Below are 20,054 nucleotides of genomic sequence, written 5' to 3' on the forward strand. Positions count from 1 at the left end.
GTGAAAGAGTTTGCCTCTCCTACTGCCATGGCTCCATATATCACAGCTGAGATGACCCTGAGGACCGGACAGGGGCAAAAGCATGAGACCAGACAGAAACAAGCAGGAGATTGATGTGATAAGAAAGACAGACCAATTCTGTTAAATTCTGTCACTCAAGGACAAATGTTCTATTAAATTTGATAGTTTATTATCACAACATTTTGATTAAGAAAAATGTAAAAAAATCTTTCAGTTCGCCTCTGCCTCTCCCCAGCATATCTGCATCTCCACATGGCATCACTTAGCACTTAGCATCATCAGTGCCACACATTATCTCACACGAGTAGCTTAAAGATGGCATCAATCAAAGCAAAGGGCAGAATCATTAAGCCATCCCTCAAGGCCTAGAACATTAGCTGCCTACTGACTGCTTTTGCCAGATAAGAGAGTGGAGAGTCACCATGTGAGCAAGTGTCACCTCTGTCACTGACAGATTACTGAGAGTTTGTGTAATTTGCAGCCTCAGGTTATCACTCTCACTCACCTGAAAGCCAATCATGTCTACGGCTACCTGCCACCTTCCTCTGTTGTCATACTGAGCAGGCCCTGTGGTTGTCATGACATCAACTGCCATCAGTTTGTCCCATAGACTGGTTTGACCTATAGCATCCTTTCTTTGTCTAATTATTAACCGTCTCCGAGGCGAGATCTAACCTTTGCTCTACCCATTCTCCACATTCCTGCCTAGTGTGAGACTAGGAACTGAATAGCCTACTGTACCTGTGTGTGTGTGCGCGCGCACGTGTGTGTGTGTGTGTGGTGTGTGTGTGTGTGTGTGTGTGTGTGTGTGTGTGTGTGTGCACGTGTGTGCACGTGTGTGCACGTGTGTGTGTGTGTGTGTGTGTGTGTGTGTGTGTGTGTGTGTGTGAGAGAGAGAGAGTGGGTGGGTCTGTCCGCCACTTCAGATACACTCAAATGATTTATTCTCACTTGACTTGACAATAAGATATCAAGAAGCTCAAGACTGGAGCCTCTGTTTGTTGAAATATCTTGTGTGTACCATGTGTGTACCATCATTACGCTCAAAACCAACAGTGAGGCTAAAGTTTGTATTTGAATATAAAGTCAAGCCTGTGGTTAAGGGGTGACCATGGTACAACACCCTATGGTGGCTGGTTACTGAAGGCACTTGACAAAGCTGCTCAATCCTCTTCACAATGACATTTGAAAAAGATTGCTCACACATCTGACAATCTCAAGAACCCTTTCCCTGACCTGTCTCCCTGACCTGACCTGACCTGACCTGACCTGACCTGACCTGACCTGTCTCCCTGACCCGTCTCCCTGATTGTGAATGGGGCGACCTGCGGCACACGCTGTGTGGTCACTTACAGGAAGACTCCCTCAAAGGTCATCTGACCCTGCTCGATAAGCCAGGCACCCAATTTGAAGCTGCCGGCGTAGGCAAAGTAGATCATGGCCTGGGAGAAGGAGAAGGTGAACCCAAAAATATGGGCCTTTTTTACCGAGTTCCTGTGGGATGAAAGAGAACTTTCAGGTGCTGTTAATTCATGCCTCAATCACATTAAGAGTTTTAAGTCAGATTGTAAACTTATCTCCAACTTGTTATTCAACTTATCTTATGTAGAAAGTCTTAAGGATCCAAACTCAGGGATCTATTTAAATACATTTGATCACACGCATTGCACAGCTAAAACACCATGATATGTTTGTAGGATTTTGCGGTGGATACCCACTTGTATGGGACATTGAGGTTCTCCTGGTAGAGAGCCTCAAACTTATTTTCCCGCGTAAGGGACACCACTGTGCGGATGTTGTCTATGGCCTCAGTAGCGATCTGCAAGGCGGAACAGACACCGAAACAGTGAAACAATTAGTTCTTTCACACCCCAAGCAATGATGATGGCTGGAATGTAGCGGTATTCTTGAGCTGCTTACGTTTAACCACAACCACAACTTTAGCATTAGCATTTTTGTCCTTCACAAGGACAGTGTATGTCCTTCACAAGGACAGTGTATGTCCTTCAAAGGGACAGTGTATGACCTTCAAAGGGACAGTGTATGTCCTTCAAAGGGACAGTGTATGTCCTTCAAAGGGACAGTGTAGGTCCTTCAAAGGGCGGTGTATGTCCTTCAAAGGGACAGTGTATAACCTTCAAAGGGACAGTGTATGTCCTTCAAAGGGACAGTGTATGTCCTTCAAAGGGCGGTGTATGTCCTTCAAAGGGACAGTGTATGTCCTTCAGTGCCCATCCTTGAGAGTTGTCATTTAATGTGTTGCAGCATGCAGATTCCTGCATTCTCCCGGTGGAAAACTGAAGTGCAAGACAGACAACTTTTTGATGACCAGATAAGGCTGAATATTGTGAAAATACTACAAAAGGCAAATCATCCACCAGTAGGATAGGAAATACAACTCTGGAGTTATTTATGGTTTGGTTCTAGTGAGATCAATGCAATTCGCTAGACTACAGAGGGGACTTGAGCAAAGAAATGTTGCTTAATTCTGGTTAAACTGATACTGTATCAATACACTCCTGATACACTCATAACCACTTACGCTGTATGTAATGTCACTGTGACACAGTGACAACATAGTTTCCTTTACATTCTGTCAATAATAAAACCACCTAAGTGTATTATGAGTGTCTGTGACTGCTGACCCCACCTTTCCAGCCTTCTCCAGCTCCTTCTTGTCCTTAACCGCATGGCCACCCAGCATCTTCATCTGGATCGCCCCGGCAACCGCCAAGATTGGCACCACGGTGAGGATGAGGAGGGTGAGCTGCCAGCCGTACACAAAAGAGATGATGATGGAGGTTCCCAGGTTGGCGATGTTCTGTGCCAGCGTTGCCATTCGCAGCCCCGTAGCCTGCCAATGAAGAGATGGATTAACAAACACTCCCTTCAGCCAATAAAGAGACTGATTAATAAACACGCCCTTCAGCCAATGAAGAGATGGATTAACAAACACTCCCTTCAGCCAATAAAGAGACTGATTAATAAACACGCCCTTCAGCCAATGAAGAGATGGATTAACAAACACTCCCTTCAGCCAGTGAAGAGATGGATTAAAAAACACACCCTTCAGTCACATGAGATAACTCAGCATTTGCTGTTAATTTAAAAAAAATGGCTGTAAAGAACAACTGCAAATAACACACTGAAGGCCAATGAGTTATTTGCTAAACAAACAGAACCACTCCAATACATTATCAATGGTTGAACAATCTGTCATGTGTTTATTGTCATTGTGATATGATTTCCTGTGACAAACAGAGCAGCGATAACGGAATAGTTGTGATAAACAAGGCCTCAAAACCTGACACAGAGACACTAACGCATTACATCCACACACCCATGCTCAGATATAAGAGCACAAAACATCTCTGATCTCTAAACTGAACCTCAAAACTGTTCCCACAGTACTTTGGGTGGTGTTGTCAATAATGAAGCCTGTAGGCATAACTAATGGAAAAGATATCAAGTCCATGGAAACTGGCTCATCACTATTTATCTAAGATTAGGTAACTCACACTACCAAACAGGACCAAACACCATAATACACTCCCATCCTCTGTACACAGCAGGTGCCCACAGACCGAAACACACAAACACAGAAATGTGAACTTACACCCTGGACTTGAGCTGTGTCTGTTGACAGCCTGGTGGTCAAAGCGCCAACGCTGTTCTTCGAGTCATCATACCAGCCCAAATCCTAGGCACACCACACACACACACAAACAAATATACAACACATTTAATCAAAACAGTATGTAAATTAGATAAAACATTGGTTTATAGACACTCACAAATGTCTTTTCTTATTTCCAATTTTCCTCAAACAATGTGCTCGGCAATTTAAAATGATAAAACTTTCATATCTTATGTTCAATTTGTATTCACAATAGGTACAAGAACACTCGTTAAAATCCTTCATGCGTTAAAACATTGAGCCAAACTCATAAAAGGTTATTTATTGCAATGCCCCGTGACCTCTGGTCATTTTCCTCTGGGGCTGGTCATAGTGCTCAATGCGTAGTAAAGTATGTGCTATCGGCAAGATCAGACAGATACTTGTTCAAATTCTTGATAGCGGCCTGTAAAAAAGCCATTACAAAAAGATGGTATATAAACTAAGTGCCATCACAAATTCCAGCACTGATCTGCCCACCTGTCTCATCATGGCCTTGAAGGCGCTGAGTCTCAGTCTCATGGTGAGGATCTCTCCAGCTTTGCCAAAGCAGTATCCCTGCAGTAGAACAAACACTATTAATAATAATTAACATCATTAACATTTAGCAGACGCTTCTATCCAATGCAACTTACAAGGACGTATATACATTTTACATACACCGATGGCATACTGCACATCAGGAGAAATTAGGGGTCCAGTGTCTTGCTCAAGTACGCTTTGACAGGGAATTGAACTATCAAACTTCTGATTACTGAACAACTTCTCTACCTCCTGTACCACTGTCGCCCCAATACACACATACATCACCCTCAGCCATAGACAATCACAGGTTGAGGATAGGCTTTGAAGGTGTTATGTAACTGTTTGAGGATAATATTAACACACACACAAGTCCTTTAATGTCTATGTACATTTGGATCATTCATATTTTAATTTGCCTTCTTCCAGTTGAAGTGTGTCGGTTGATCTAACACTGTGTTTATCTCCGTGGCCGGAGTCATTCCCTGACAGCTTGGTTTGGTGTCTGGGTGAAACATTGACAGGTTATTGGTTTTGATTGCAGGCCAGTGATAAAAAAACACGGCAGCTATGACAGGATATGCCCCTTTTCAGCATTGTGTACTCACGTGTATGAATATGACTGCAGTTACTATGGACAAAGGACAGCCTGAACAGAGTTCACCGACTCTCGTTACTGTTTGTCAGCAAAGCAGCTCAGTAAACACACACACATAAACACACTATGCCCCACTCCATCTTCGGAGTAATAAAGAGGAGATAATGGTGTGTGTGTGTGGGGTGCAGATCCATCTCTATAACGAATGTCTAGTGTATGAGTTGAAGGCCTGTTGAGGATTAACCCAAAGAGACCTGTGAAATGTTGCGTTCTCTTTCAACAAGTAAATGTGTACAGTTTGTGTAAACACTGTACCTGGGTAAAGGGTGTGAACTGCGTGGTTTGTGTACCAATGAGGAGAGTTAGGCTGGAATGTAATATAACAAGATTTCATGCTGTGTGGAGTGTGGAGATGTTAACCCTGCAAGGAGAAGAATGACTGCGTACCTGCAGGAAGAGGGTGATGAAGGACACTACACCAATGGCAGCAAACAGCAGAGAGTACAGATCCGCCTTCTGCCTCACGACAGCTGTGTCAGGCTCGGCAAACACCTGGTTGGAGAGAGGGTGAGAGAGACAGACAGACAGACAGACAGACAGACAGAGAGAGACAGACAGACATACAGACATACAGACAGACAGACAGACAGACAGACAGACAGACAGACAGAGACAGCACGAAAAGGAAGGGAGAGAAAGGGGGTGATGAGAGTGGGAGAAACATAAGGAATATTGCCTCTCAACTTCACATCCCACAGACATGTTTTGACATGGCTTCTGATCACACACACAAGCACACCAACACAATGCTTTGATACTCTATGCAGCACAGTTGCGCCTTCAGTACTGATACTGGAAAAACTAGTAATAGATGAGGCTGATCCAGGGATTGAACATGATCATTACAAGAATACAAATAAATGTGTTTGAGTGTGTGTGTGTGTGTGTGTGTGTGTGTGTGTGAGAGTGTGTTTTCTCTACACGTACGGCAATGATTTTGGAGAAGATGATGGCGAAGGCAGGCTGCATGGCTCCATTGATGATGGCACAGAAGACCCCCACCACCATGTAGGGCCACTCCGGAAGATTCCATTTCAGCACCTGCAGGAAGGTGACCTCAGGCACCTTCTCCTCCTCCTGTTTAATAACACGACACACAGACAGAGAGGGTGAGGGGGAGAGGAGTAAGAAAGACAGGGTGATGATGAAGAGGAAGAAATGAGCTGAACTGGCAGTAACAGGGGAGGAGAAAGCAAGGAAAGATCAGGTAACCAGATGTAAAAGGTTGTGAAAGGGCGAGAGAGGAATAGAGAGAGAGAGAGAGAGAGAGAGAGAGAGAGAGAGAGAGAGAGAAGATAGACATATAAATAGACACAAAATGGAGGAAGGCACTTAGAGTGATTGAGCAGTTGAAAGATGGAACAGACAGAGAGAGATGGAAAGATAGTTTGAATCTGGCACTAAGATAGATCATGGAAATTTGTGAGTGAAACAACGTGAGAGTGAAAGAAGGGAACAGAGTTAAGGGCGAGAACCGTCATAACATAGAAGAAGACAGGAAAAAATGGAAAAAAAAGATAAAGGCAAAGTAAATGGAGGGAAAGAATAGACAGACTGAGGAGAAGGGGGTGACAAATGTAGAAGCGATTGGTGCGCATTAGGCAGCTAATGTAAGGGCTAATGGCTTGTGCTTTCACCTAGGGACAAATAAGGGCTTCGATTTCCACTGTTTGTTTGAGTGCAAGTGTGAGAACATGCAATTCCTTTTAAATTTGTGTCTGTTTACTTGAGTGCATGTACATGTAAACGTACACGTACATATTCTTCTTGCATGGGTTTGTTTATCTATTTCTGTACAGGTGTGTATGTGTATGTCTGTGTGTGTATGTGTGTGTGTGTATTTCTGTGTGTATGTCTTTGCATGTATATGTGTGTGTGCATGCATGAACAAGCGACTCATTGCACAATGGGAAAATTGTCACCTCTGTGTCCTTTGTGTCCTTGTCGTTGGCCTGTGGGTCTTTCTCGGAGTGGATGAACGAGCCTTCTTTCGACTTCTGCCTGATGAGGGAGTGCTCACTCTGGGAGTTGACTGAGGGACTCCTGGCGTCCCTAACCTCTATGTCTGCCTTCTCGTCTGACTTCTCCACACTCTTGAACGTCTGAAAGACAGACAGATCTGGCATCAAACTGCTCCTTGACAAATGAATCAGCTCAACTCCACTAAATATTGCTGTATGTTAGCATTTGCTACTAGCATCCATTGAGGTGCTATATGGTGTAGTGTGGTGTCCTGCGGTGTGGTGTGGTGTAGTGTGGTGTGCTGCATACCTGCATGGTCACCAGGCTGTGGTAGACTCCCTGCTTCTCCATTAGCTCTGAGTGTGTTCCCAGTTCTGCAATCTCTCCCTTCTGGAAGCCCGCGATTGTGTCGGCATTACGGATGGTGGAGAGACGATGAGCTACAACGATGGTGGTCCGGCCCTGCCTTACCTGAGGATGCACATGTGCACACACACGGGCACACGTGCACATTGGCACACATGCGTACACACACGCACACACGTGCGCACACACACACACACACACACACACACACACGCACACGCACACGCACACGCACACGCACACGCACACGCACACGCACACGCACACATTGGCACACATTGGCACACACGCATACACACACACACACACACACACACACACACACACACACACACATCTTGTTACAAAATCACTGCTGTAACATAACACTTGTAATACAATTGCTTTGGTAACAATTAAACATTAAGGCCCAGTAATTGATATTATTATTGCAAGCGTGTACATCAGTCCTTTCTTTGAGGCACTCTGTAATCACGTTGGCCTTTAACAGTGCTTGAAGCATTCATCTTCCTACCATGCAGCCTTAATAAATCTAATACTGGGCTGTGCTCACTTTGTCCAGGGCAGCCTGTACGATTGTCTCGCTCTCAGCATCCAGGGCAGATGTTGCCTCATCCAGCAGGAGGATCTTGGGATTGCGCACCAGGGCCCGAGCGATGGCGATCCTCTGCTTCTGTCCTCCACTCATCTGTGTGCCCCGGTCTCCTACCAGCGTCTCAAATTTCTACAGGTGTCAGAGACAAACGGCTGAGGCTTGCTGAGCATCTATCGTGTTACACATGATTCTTATTAAGCAGTAACAACGTCATCTCTAACGGTAACCCAAGGCTGCTTCAGCCAACTGCTACAAATAGCACAAGTGCAACATTCGGCAATACAGTTCTCAAACCTGGAATAACCCAATTGGCTTAATTTCTTTTTTCAATTAACAGTGCATTCATGCATCAGTTTGAAGTGCAATAAGACACCGATATTGGCAAGGGTAATGCTATGGGTTCATATATGAGTGGGCACTGAATCCTACTTCACATTAGGTAAGGTGATTTGATATATTGATTGTCTCAACATTTGTTTTTTTTATGAGCATGTCTTGTATCTGTGGCGGGTCGTCCTTACATCAGGCAGTTTCATGATGAAATCGTAGGCGTTGGCCTCACGTGTGGCCTGCTCGATCTCAGCTTGCGTGACCTCTTCTCGGCCGTAACGGATGTTCTCGGCGATGGTGGTGGCAAACAGCACGGGCTCCTGGCTCACCACGCCTATCAGCCCTCGAAGGTAGCGCACGTTCAGCGATCGGATGTCGTGGCCATCGATACACACCTACAGGTGTGGAAGGAAAAGGGTAACAGTAATGGCCATCAATTTTGCATGAGATAGAGATCTAGAATTACACTTAATTATCCCTACAGTATTTAAGGTCTGCAAAATGCACTGCATTGTAGGCAACCCAATTTCAAATGCTCTTTGGACATATAGTACACAGATTTCTGCTGCATGAATCGATGAAAATAAGATTACGCACGAAAGATAAAACAGCGGGATGAAGAGGGACAGACGGAGAGAATCATAGACAAAATAAGAGCGAGAGAGAACAAGAGAGAAGGCAACAGATTGAAATGTATGGGATCAATTTAGTGACAAAAATACCCCATGATTTGCAAAATCAAACAGAATATGATTTATAACAGCTCCGCGAATATGCAAACCATGCTTTGCAAATACAAAACACACCTCTAAAACAAACACAATGTGCTTTGCAAATGCAAGACACTTGTAACGGTCACAGCTACATGCTCCTCTGTTCCTGCTCCAGTCCCTGCAGCTACTCCAGTCCGGGTTCCTGCTCTGGCACCATATGCAACTCTAGTCCCTTCATCCTCCCGTGTTTAGTATTTCCCTCACACCTTAGTATTCTCTTCATGTTTAGTTCTCACTTGTAGCCAATGTATTAATTGAGTTAATTCACACCTGTAGCCAATGTATTGATTGATTTCCAATTCAAGCCTTGGCCTTTTTTCTTTGTCTCTGTGAGGTATTGATTGTGACTAGCAAGACAAGGCTGCGTTCTCTGAGTCTTGTGTTCTTTGCCTTGTTTGCCCATCATGGCCTTCTGTTTATCCAAAGTAAAACACGCCTTGAGCGTTTGTATCCAACACCTTGTTTCAGGTCTCCGTGACAGAATAACACACCAAAACATGGATGCAGCCGAGGCAGCAAGAATTTGTGAGGCCATCACCGCTCAGGGTCAGTGACTAGGCCAACAAATTGACCAACTGAACCAAATGATTACTACTATCCAGGAGTTGTCTGCTCACCTACCACCTCTGACTCAGCCCGCGCCTCGAGATGGTTCTCTGGTGAAACCTGAGAGGTTTGATGGAAGCCCAAATGCCTGTAGAGGTTTCATGCTTCAATGCTAATTGTACATGGTTCAGAATCCAGGGTATTTACAGTCTGAAGCTTTTTATCATTTCTCTTCTCACTGGAAAAGCTTTAGAGTGGGTTACTGCGGTATGGGAACAAGGTGGAGATGACATAAAAGATTTTGCCACATCCGGAGCACCTCTCAAGGCCGTGTTTGAACATCCAGCTGAGGGATTGGAGGTCAGGGAGCAGTTGCTGAAGCATAGTCAGGGAGACCGTTCAGTAGCTGATTATTCTCTGTCTTTCAGGATCCTTGCAGCCAGAAGTGGTTGGAATGAGCAATCCCTCCTAACCGTGTACCAATGTGGTTTGAGACCTGGGATTCAGTTTGAGCTAGCCTGTCGAGATGACACCTTAATTCTGGACCAGTTAGGGGCTTTAGCCATACAATCCGGACAATCTCCTTCGAACAAGAGGATTTCAAAGGCCTCGTTCATACGTCAACAGTGTCACTTCAGGCCCAGCAAACTATAAGCCGATGGAAGTAGGACGCGCACGCCTGACCCCCGAGGAGAAGGAGCGTCGGAAGGTCAGCGGCCTATGTTTGTACTGTTGGGAGTCCTGCCACCTAAGATCAACCTGTAACCGCCGTCCTCAACCTCAAGAGTCACAACGGTCTGCTGAGGTTAGCAGAGCTTCCATTAATATAATACCTGAACTATTCAGCATAAGATTAACTTTAAGATGGGGAGCGTGTGTGTGTGTTTTCTGCGTGTTTTTGTGTGCGTCTTTGTGTGTGTGTGTGCGTGTCTGTGTGTCTGTGTGTGTGTGTGTGTGTGTGTGTGTGTGTGTGCGTGAGTGTGTTGTTGCTTATTTATAACACATCTCTCTGTCTGATCTTTAATCACACAAAATATTCACACACAAAAGTGCGGTGAATGGGCGTTGAAAACTCTGCCTATTAAATTTCTCACGGTTAGCAAAACACACACACACTCACACACACACACACACAAACACACACACACACACACACACATAGACACGCACACACACACCAGGTCAGGGTCAGATCAATTCAAAGAGAGAGCTGCCTAAGTCAGTACATCATAACAGTCCCCATTCGTTACACACTACCTGAGTTAGTGCCCACTATAGCAGCCCCACTTCACTACACACTACCTGAGTGAGTGCACACTATAGCAGCCCCACTCCATTACACACTACCTGAGTCAGTGCACACTATAGCAGCCCCACTCCATTACACACTACCTGAGTTAGTGCCCACTATAGCAGTCCCACTTCAATACACACTACCTGAGTTAGTGCACACTATAGCAGTCCCACTTCAATACACACTACCTGAGTTAGTGCACACTATAGCAGCCCCACTCCATTACACACTACCTGAGTTAGTGCCCACTATAGCAGTCCCACTCCATTACACACTACCTGAGTTAGTGCACACTATAGCAGTCCCACTCCATTACACACTACCTGAGTTAGTGCACACTATAGCAGCCCCACTCCATTACACACTACCTGAGTAAGTGCACACTTTAGCAGTCCTATGCTGTCAACAATGTATTACTGTCTATTTTGGTGCAATGTCTATAACCAACCTCCAGCCGGTATTCCGTCGTTCACAGTAGACCCTATGACTCAGTGACTCAGTTTCTGCTCAGCAGTCACATACGTAAATGGAAAAAAAAGTTAAGTGCTTTGTGGTTAAAAGTGTGAGAATCGCCATCTTGGTGCTCCTCAAGTCTTTCAATTCAGTGAGAAGCTGGTGCAAAGGTTTTAACCACAGAGGATTGTGGGGTGTCTCATGTTGTTCTCACGAACTAGCAATTCACCTCAGCCATACCCACAAATACATACACAACCATGCAACCTGCAATGCTCACAGATGCACACACAGATGCACACACAGATGCACACATTCATGCTCACTTTAACAAACACAGTTGCACGTTGGCAATCACACACACATCACACACTCTCAAACACACACATACCAGTGTGACCTCTAGCCACACAGATTTAACAAAATAGGCATCACTCAGCATCTGCTTCATTAGCCCTGCCCACCCTGCAGTCTTCATTAGATGCATCCATTACAGATCCCCTCCATTCAGATCCAAAGACTAACACACACTCTGAACACATACACCCTGCATTATTACGGGTGAATGCAATTGATGGTCGACCACTGGGCTCAGGACGTGTGACAGATGACGCAGGTTTTACAACTTACCATTGATCATATTCACGAGGAAACCCTGAGTTTTTTTTGTTATTAACTCACCTGTCCATCCCATAGTCCTAGGTTTGCCATTGGTTTACCAACATGATCCTCATATCTCCTGGTCTGCCTGGTCCCTAGCTTGTCAGGATTGGTGTCTGCAGGTGCAATCTACTTATACGTCTATTGAAAGGCCAGAGGTGGGTGACATCAGTTTCCCACCTGAATACCAAGATCTATCTGAGGCTTTCAGTAAGGCGAGGGTCATCTGTCACACGTCCTGAGCCCACCCAGTGGTCGACCATCAATTGCATTCACCCGTATGAATGCAGGGTGTATGTGTTCAGAGTGTGTGCTAGTCTTTGGATCTGAATGGAGGGGATCTGTAATCTATGTACCTAATGAAGACTGCAGGGTCACACAGCTGCCACCTCATCGGCCATGGGACCGCTCATTTGACCTCCAACCAGGGGCACCGCTGCAACATTCCAGGATCTATCCCCTATCCACCAAGGAGACAGCTGCCATGCAAGAGTATGTTGTTTAAGCTCTGAGACAGGGTTTAATTCGTCCATCCACATCCCCGGTGTCAGAGGGGTTCTTCTTTGTTGAAAAGAAAGATGGTGGTTTGGGCCCTTGTATATATATTACAGGGCTCTTAATAACATAACCATAAAATACAGTTATCCACTTCCATTAGTCCCTTCAGGACAGGATCAACTTCGTGTGGCATGATACGTCACCAAGCACATACAACCTGGTGGGGATCCGGGAAGGAGTTGAATGGAAGACAGGGTTCTCCACTACCACTAGTCAATATGAATACCTTTTTTTCCCGTATGGATGGAGGACTTTTGGCTGTTTTTCCATTTGCATCTGCCTTCCATTCACCACTTAACATCTGCATCTTAACACTTCTTGGTTCCAAAGAAAAAATGAGAATGGGAAAAATAAATAAAAAATTCTGCAAAAATAAGGTGTGAGCGAACAAAACCAGTAGAAAACCTGGACGAACTGTCTGGTAGATTCACAATAATTTTGGAAGAACTCAGTCTCAGTATAAAAACCCAAATCCAAACCCAAAGGGTGTATCTGTGTACACCAACACTTCCGTAATGTTTGTGAAACCTCAAATTGGTGTGGTTTGTGATGTGTGTTAAGGGATTCTGAACTGAAAAGGCCATATAGACTCTGATTTCAGTCAAAAGGCCAAATAGACTCTTATTTTTCTCCTTCACGGGCACAGCAGACACACATAGACATGGCTACTCACAGATCCTTCCTGAGGGTCGTAGAAGCGCTGCAGCAGCTGCACCGTGGTGCTCTTCCCACAGCCACTGCTCCCCACCAGCGCCATCGTCTGACCACTGTTGACCTTCAGGCTCATGTTGTTTAACACCTACACAAGGACAGACAGACAGACAGACAGACAGACAGACAGACAGACAGACAGACAGACAGACAGAGACAGACAGACAGACAGACAGACAGACACACACACACACACACACACACACACACACACACACACACACACACACACACACACACACACACACACACACACACACACACACACACACACACACACACACACACACACAGCCATACGTCCATGAAAACATGTTTTCAGTGCTTTTCTGCTTTTTAAAAGAGTAATGAGTCACAGTCAAGTGTTTGCAGACTTGTTTCAGAGAGAGAGGGAGAGATCGAGAATCAGACTCACTTTGGCGTCCGTTCGTGAGGGGTAGCTGAAGTGGATGTTCTTGAACTCAATGTTTCCTTTGATGTGGTCTGGCTTGTAGCCCTCATTCGACATGCTGTTGATCTTGGGTTTCTGGAAGCACACAGCCAGGAGCACACTGACCAACACAAACTAACAACAATTGCTCTGTACATTTTTCAGTTGTGTGTGTGTGTGTGTGTGTGTTTGTTTGTGGTGTGTGTGTGCAAGTGTGTGTGTGTATGTGTATGTGTATGTGTATGTGTATGTGTATGTGTATGTGTATGTGTATGTGTATGTGTATGTGTATGTGTATGTGTATGTGTATGTGTATTTGTGTCTATGTAGGTGTGTATGTACACTCAAGACAGAGCCCCACCCCACCCCAAACACCAGATGAGATATCAGGGCCCATGACCCTTTGTATTTATAGATTAGTCATCATTTTTATGTGTATGTGTGACTGTGTGTCTGTCAGAAGAGTGAGTGTGTATCTGTGTGTGTCTGTATTCATCCACGTGAGTGTGTGTGTGTGTGTGTGTGTGTGTGTACAAGTCTGTGTGTGTTTTATGTGTGTGTGTCCTCATCCACGTCTCTGTGTGTGTGTGTGTGTGTGTGTGTGTGTGTGTGTGTGTGTGTGTGTGTGTGTGTGTGTGTGTGTGTGTGTGTGTGTGTGTGTGTGTGTGGCTTGGCTTGGCTACACCTGAGAGGCCAGCCAGAGAGTCTCTATTCATTAACACACAGCAGGACGCCATGCAGACGCTGCCTCACACAATCACAGGAAGCCACAGGTTTATTTTCTTGGGGACTTTGTATTTGTGTGCTTTTCTCTCTGGAGCTACCTCAAAGGTGTGTGAATGTACATGCGTCTGTGTGTCCATGCATGTACAAGTGTGTGTGCGTGTGTGTTTGTGTGTGCGTGCACTATTTGTTTGGTTAAAGGGGTCTAAATTAAGCCCAGAATTCTGTGTGTGTGTGTGTATGGTGTGACAGTGAGAAGGTATGTGTGTATTTGAGTGTGTATGGGTTCGAGTAAGTGTGTATATAAGTGTGTGGTTGTGTGTGTGTGTGTGTGTGTGTGTGTGTGTGTGTGTGTGTGTGTGTGTGTATGGTGTGAGAGTGAATGAGTATGTGTGTATATGAGTGTGTGTGTGTGTGTGTGTGTGTGTGTGTGTGTGTGTGTGTGTGTGTGTGTGTGTGTGTGTGTGTGTGTATGGTGTGAGAGTGAATGAGTATGTGTGTATATGAGTGTGTGTGTATATGAGTGTGTGTGTATATGAGTGTGTGTGTGTGTGTGTGTGTGTGTGTGTGCGTGTGTGTGTGTGCGTGCCTGTGCGTGTGTGTTTTTGTCAGTCTCCACCCGGATTCCTGTACTCAGCATGCCCCCTGAGGGATTACTCCGGTGGGGAAGGGGGAAAAGAGAAGCCTTTCTACTTCCAGCCTCTCATCCTGGCTCCATCACTAAGCCAGAAGCTAATTGTTCAAAGACAGACACCCGCTCCCTCAGCTCTTAGAAATGCCTCACGCTAGAATGAATCACAGACACGGGGGCAGGAGGCAGATTAAGGTGACTACTTGCGCCACGTGGGTCGGGCCGGGCCATCTCACTCTTTAGTTCAGGTTCAAGCGTTTAGCATGAATTAGCAAGAGCCCACGGCTGAAATTAAATACTGGGGAGGACTGGACTCAGCCAGCCATTGAGAGTTCTCAGGTCCTGTAAGCAACTTTCTTTCGGCGAAGATTATCACATTTCACTCACGTTATCGATGATGCCAAACACTTTATGGGCAGCGCCACGAGCACTAGCGAAGGCCTGGATGTTGGGGGAGGTCTGCCCAATGCCGAAAGCACCGATGATGACAGCAAAGAACACCTTTGGAAGGAACACATCAACAAAACCCTTACATTATGAACACACACGTGCTGTCACGTTGCTAACGGACAAATTAACTTGTACTTTTTTAACTTTTGTAATGTAGGTCATACATACTTATGTATATACATACATACGGTATACACATTTGAGTTTGGTAGACTCAGGTTTGGAGAGCATTTGACAGCTCGATGGCTCACCGTCAGCACAGATCCGATGGTGTACTCTCCCGCGATGATAAGCGTGCTGCCATACCAGAAGGCCAGAGCATAGGACATGTACACCATGGCGTAGGTGAAGCCCACAGCGATGTTCACAGTGATGGCCTTTTTTATCCCCACATCTTTTGCCCTTACCAGGTTCTTGTTGTATCTGTGTCAGAGGAAGCAGGTATGTAGTTATATATTCCTGACAAAGTGTCATGATAACATACTGTTTATGCTCAAAGTATTGAAGTTACTGTCATCCAAGTATAGATAAACTCCTGCCGAGTAGCACACATTTTGCACAACAATAAACTGCATATGTGTGTTTCTGTGTGAGATGAAAAGACAGAGAAAAAGAAAGAGAGAGTGAGAGAGAGAGATATAGAGATAGAAAAAGAGAAAGAGAGGGAGACTGAGGGGCAGTTCAGATGTATTAACGTAATGTAGTGCCCAATAAGCGCCCATTTCAGGCATCATCACAAAGCGTGCCTCAAACATAGCATGCCATGTATGAATCGATCGGTCATGTCTAAAACCCCATTCTGCCTACTGCAGAATGACAAATTGAGCGCTTCTGACTTATGCATCTGCATTGAAAGCAGATGTTATTCCAGATTGTACATTAGAAACTATGAAACAGTATTTGGAGCACCGGTTTTGCTCATTGATAACATGTTAAAAGCAACCTTTAATTGAGTTTGCCTTTCCATCTCTTCACTTCATATACCATTTTTTTTGTCCGAGTGGTGTAAAATGACTGCCCTTTATAATATCTCTGTTTGATGACATCTTCTCAGCATGTATGTCTATTTCCTTATCGCTAAAAATTTGATCCCTTTAAGTGTCTGTTCAAACAGCAGTTTTAACGACGACGGTTCCATGATTCCATTCAATTGCGCTTGTGATTGAATGATTTCATTTGGTTTCGGCTACCGCAAAAATATTGTTAGAGGGCGTTGACCGTGCGCACTGTGTTGTGGAGTTGAGTACATTCATCTTAAAATGAGAAGGCACTGTGTGTGTTTTCTGCCGACTGGCCAAGTCACTTCCCCTTTACGAGAGGGCAGGGAAAGGGGTAGGGGGAGTGAGAGGAAGAGTGGAAACAATCTTTAAATAACTCAGGCTGATATGGAGGTGATCAAATGTCAGTTATGTAAGGTGATAGGACACCGAAACAAGTCACAACTACACATGCATATTTAAAATGATTATGAAAGCACACTATCTGTCCTCAGACACACACATTTACACACACTGAACATATCAAAACATCCACACACACCTGTCAATCTCTTTCTTTTGCCCACCAAACGCAAAGACAGTTCTGACTGCCGACAGCACCTCTTCTGCTACTGCTCCTGCCTTAGCATAGGCTGTTTGTTCTTTAGAGGTGAACGTTGTCATCACCTAACACACAATACAAAAGCGCACCCACGTGTAAAAAGAAGTCACCACCACTGATATCATAACACATTGAGAGACATAGGAGACATACACATATGCAAGAGGAGAGAATTAAAAAAAATGGAGAAAGAAAGCAATAGAGGGGTTAATGTAAAATGTGGAAGATCTGAGGTAACTTCCAGTAAGGAACACAAACGGAGGATAAAAAGAATATAAAACAAAAACAAAGAGGGGGTCAGTGTGGGGTCAGGCTTACCTTTGCAATGATGGCGGCCGATATTCCGAGCAGCGGGCTGATGGAGAGGATGACGAGGGTGAGCTTCCAGCCTTTGATGAAGCCGATGACGAAGCCAGTGAGGAAGGTGGAGACAGACGAGATGAGTAGCCCCAGTTTGTCACCAATGCCCTCGTTTATCTTGTATATGTCACTAAGGAGAGGAAACAGGATGTAAATCACAAGTTATTGGGTGTTTTTTGGTGTGAGTTGTTGATGCTGATTGTGGCAGTTAAGGCTAAGTCTGCTGTCTCACTCGGCAAGGCGCGTGTTGAGCTGGCCTGTTTCATTGACGTCAAACCAGCCGATCTCCTGCTGAATGATGGCATGGAAGAACTTCTTTCGCAGTCTCTTCACTTGCCGACCAGCTGCCAATGTCCAGAAAGCCACTTGAATGTAAGCAGCTATCAGAACTACAAATCCCATGATGCTGTAGTATATGGCATGCCTGTCAAAGAGAGGGGCAGGGTAGCAGACATGATAAAATAGGGAGTTTTTATTAAAATAGGGAGTTTTGTTTATTTTTTTTATGAAGTACTGACACAGTGACTGAGACAAGTGTTGTAAATTCTCAGTTGACAATGAGTCATGTGATAAGCATTATGGAACTGAGAATCTTAATCATTACTATCAAGTCATGCTCAAGCTTTTCAGAAATCAGAGAATGAAGTCTGAACACTTTTAAAGGAAGACAACAGTCAAGGGCATGGAGAAGCTGTCGATATTGAAGATTTAACGGCATTGGTACCTGGTCATCTGCTCCCCTAGAGTCTCATTAGACTGTTGTGGCATTGTGAAATCTGTCAGAAAAGAGAATAATCATATCACCCTACCATTCATAAGAATTACGATGAAAACCTGTACATCACATTGTACTGCTACAAACTGGGAGCACAGTTACAGTTTTTGGTACAGGAAAAATGATTTTGGAATACAATGTTGCACTCTCTCAAACATCCAATTGGAATGTTTCCTATATTAATATTTCCATACAAATGGTAAAAACAGCATTGTATTAACAAGTGAATAATTTATTATTTCTATTAAATAAAATGTCTTTAAGTTGAGACTCACTGGGAGGGAGGGTAATGTTTGGTGGTAGCGACGCATCACCCACAAAACTGTCCGTCATGTCTCCGAACACGATTACCATGGCAGGAAGAACCGCTCCATTGGCAATGGCCATAACTGTGCCAACAACCATGAACAGTATGTCCGCACTACTGGCAAAACGGAACTAACACACACACACACACACACACACACACACACACACACACACACACACACACACACAAAATGGGGGGGACAACAAAGACAGAAAGTGAGAACAATAATCCAAAAGTTATGTATCGTCACCTTCCTAAAATTAATCCTAAAGTCCTAAATAATCCTAAAGTAATTTTTTGACGAAATAATCTCATCATGATGACCTGTGGTAAAATCGCCTACATCCTCAGTTCAACAGATCATGTGATTCTACCCCTGTAATATAATGGTCTATTTCAAAGGCGTGCTTTACACTCAATATGACAATATGACTTTATTGTTGACAGAGTTGGAGGTTTAAAAAATGTGAATGATTTTGCTCAGCCAGGAGTTATAGTAACAACACTCACCTCTCATTGCAAATTAATTGGATGAAATAGACTTTATATAACCAAATAATACTAAAACGTACACAATACATTTCAAATATGGGTTAATCCCTATAAACAACAATTGATTAAGCATTAAGGCAGACATCCATTGAAGGACTACATAGCTTAACTGTTAAGAAATATGAATCTTGACACAAGTGTTGAGAACGAAGACTTGTGGACAACATACAGTAATAACAGTCTGCTCAGGGTTATTTTGTTGGCATAAGCAACGTTTTAATCGAGATTCTTTATTTAGATGGATTTATCTTGTACGGCCCTATTTTACTATTTTGTAATCATGTTGCGAAATTCTGACTTACTATTTCGAAGGTGCCAACCATCTCCATCTTCTCTGGTTTCTCTTCTTTTTTCTCACTGTGATAAAACAGATTATCTTTGTAATAGGCCTATGCTATGGAAACAGCACATGTGATACTTATGAGTAGCCTACTATTAAAGGGCTCATCATCAGTAATTTAGCTAGCTATCTAAAATGTCAAAAATAGCTTCACTTTAACCATGTACCTCAAGTAGTCTACAAATATTAAAGATGGAGCAATCTATCCCCAATCAAACATTCCTCTTACATTTAATAGAACAATATAATTCAATGAAAAAGGAATGGCTCATAATTAATAACAATTCGAACGTTACAATCAATACCTTATGTCTCCATTTTGATCGCCTTTAACTTTCCCCTGAGGTTTGACTTCCCTTGATTCTCTCCCCATGGTGTTCCAACGTTGCGCCCTTGATCCAAATTTCGTCACTGTACTTCACAATTGTCAACCGCAAAGAGATTGTTCAAAGTCCAGCAGAAAACGAACTCTTCCTTTTGACAGCGCGGTGATATCCTGGCGTCTAACCGGACTACCTTTGACTATTAATAATTCTACTATGTTTTGATGCCGTCCTTACAACGCTGCACTCTATCGACCAAGCTGTGTGCTACTACCTCTCGATAATGGGGACCCGGAGGCGGACAACCTCCTCTTCCTGAAGCTAAATAGTAACAATAGTCCAAGCTTTGTTGTTAAATATTGTACGGGTCCGCCAAAGATTTTCTGATACAGAAATGCAGATTAAGAAAACGTTCAATATGAATATCTCTTGACCA

The 20,054-nt window shown here is 44.1% G+C and overlaps 1 protein-coding gene across 1 annotated transcript in view; it reads right to left on the reverse strand.

The window, feature by feature from the left end:
- The window catches only part of abcb4 (ATP-binding cassette, sub-family B (MDR/TAP), member 4), a 23,165-nt gene extending 3,312 nt beyond the window's left edge, over positions 1-19,853 (reverse strand). Inside the window, exons 1-23 of the mRNA XM_080857283.1 lie at positions 19,601-19,853; positions 19,258-19,312; positions 18,369-18,531; positions 18,043-18,094; positions 17,551-17,742; positions 17,277-17,448; positions 16,899-17,023; positions 15,611-15,782; positions 15,297-15,410; positions 13,541-13,651; positions 13,088-13,213; positions 8,322-8,525; positions 7,759-7,929; positions 7,149-7,310; positions 6,800-6,979; positions 5,805-5,954; positions 5,265-5,369; positions 4,178-4,255; positions 3,638-3,721; positions 2,672-2,875; positions 1,740-1,840; positions 1,375-1,515; positions 1-57 (exon numbers count right to left, since the gene is read on the reverse strand). The exon at positions 1-57 is cut by the window's left edge and continues 100 nt beyond it. Coding sequence (XP_080713409.1) covers positions 1-57; positions 1,375-1,515; positions 1,740-1,840; positions 2,672-2,875; positions 3,638-3,721; positions 4,178-4,255; positions 5,265-5,369; positions 5,805-5,954; positions 6,800-6,979; positions 7,149-7,310; positions 7,759-7,929; positions 8,322-8,525; positions 13,088-13,213; positions 13,541-13,651; positions 15,297-15,410; positions 15,611-15,782; positions 16,899-17,023; positions 17,277-17,448; positions 17,551-17,742; positions 18,043-18,094; positions 18,369-18,531; positions 19,258-19,312; positions 19,601-19,668 — 2,987 coding nt within the window. The 5' untranslated portion in view covers positions 19,669-19,853. The remainder of the gene's footprint in view (positions 58-1,374; positions 1,516-1,739; positions 1,841-2,671; positions 2,876-3,637; positions 3,722-4,177; positions 4,256-5,264; positions 5,370-5,804; positions 5,955-6,799; positions 6,980-7,148; positions 7,311-7,758; positions 7,930-8,321; positions 8,526-13,087; positions 13,214-13,540; positions 13,652-15,296; positions 15,411-15,610; positions 15,783-16,898; positions 17,024-17,276; positions 17,449-17,550; positions 17,743-18,042; positions 18,095-18,368; positions 18,532-19,257; positions 19,313-19,600) is intronic.
- Positions 19,854-20,054: the final 201 nt, after the last annotated feature.

This window comes from Sprattus sprattus (assembly GCF_963457725.1).
Source record: "Sprattus sprattus genome assembly, chromosome: 19".
In the NCBI taxonomy this organism is placed as follows: Eukaryota; Metazoa; Chordata; class Actinopteri; order Clupeiformes; family Clupeidae; genus Sprattus; species Sprattus sprattus.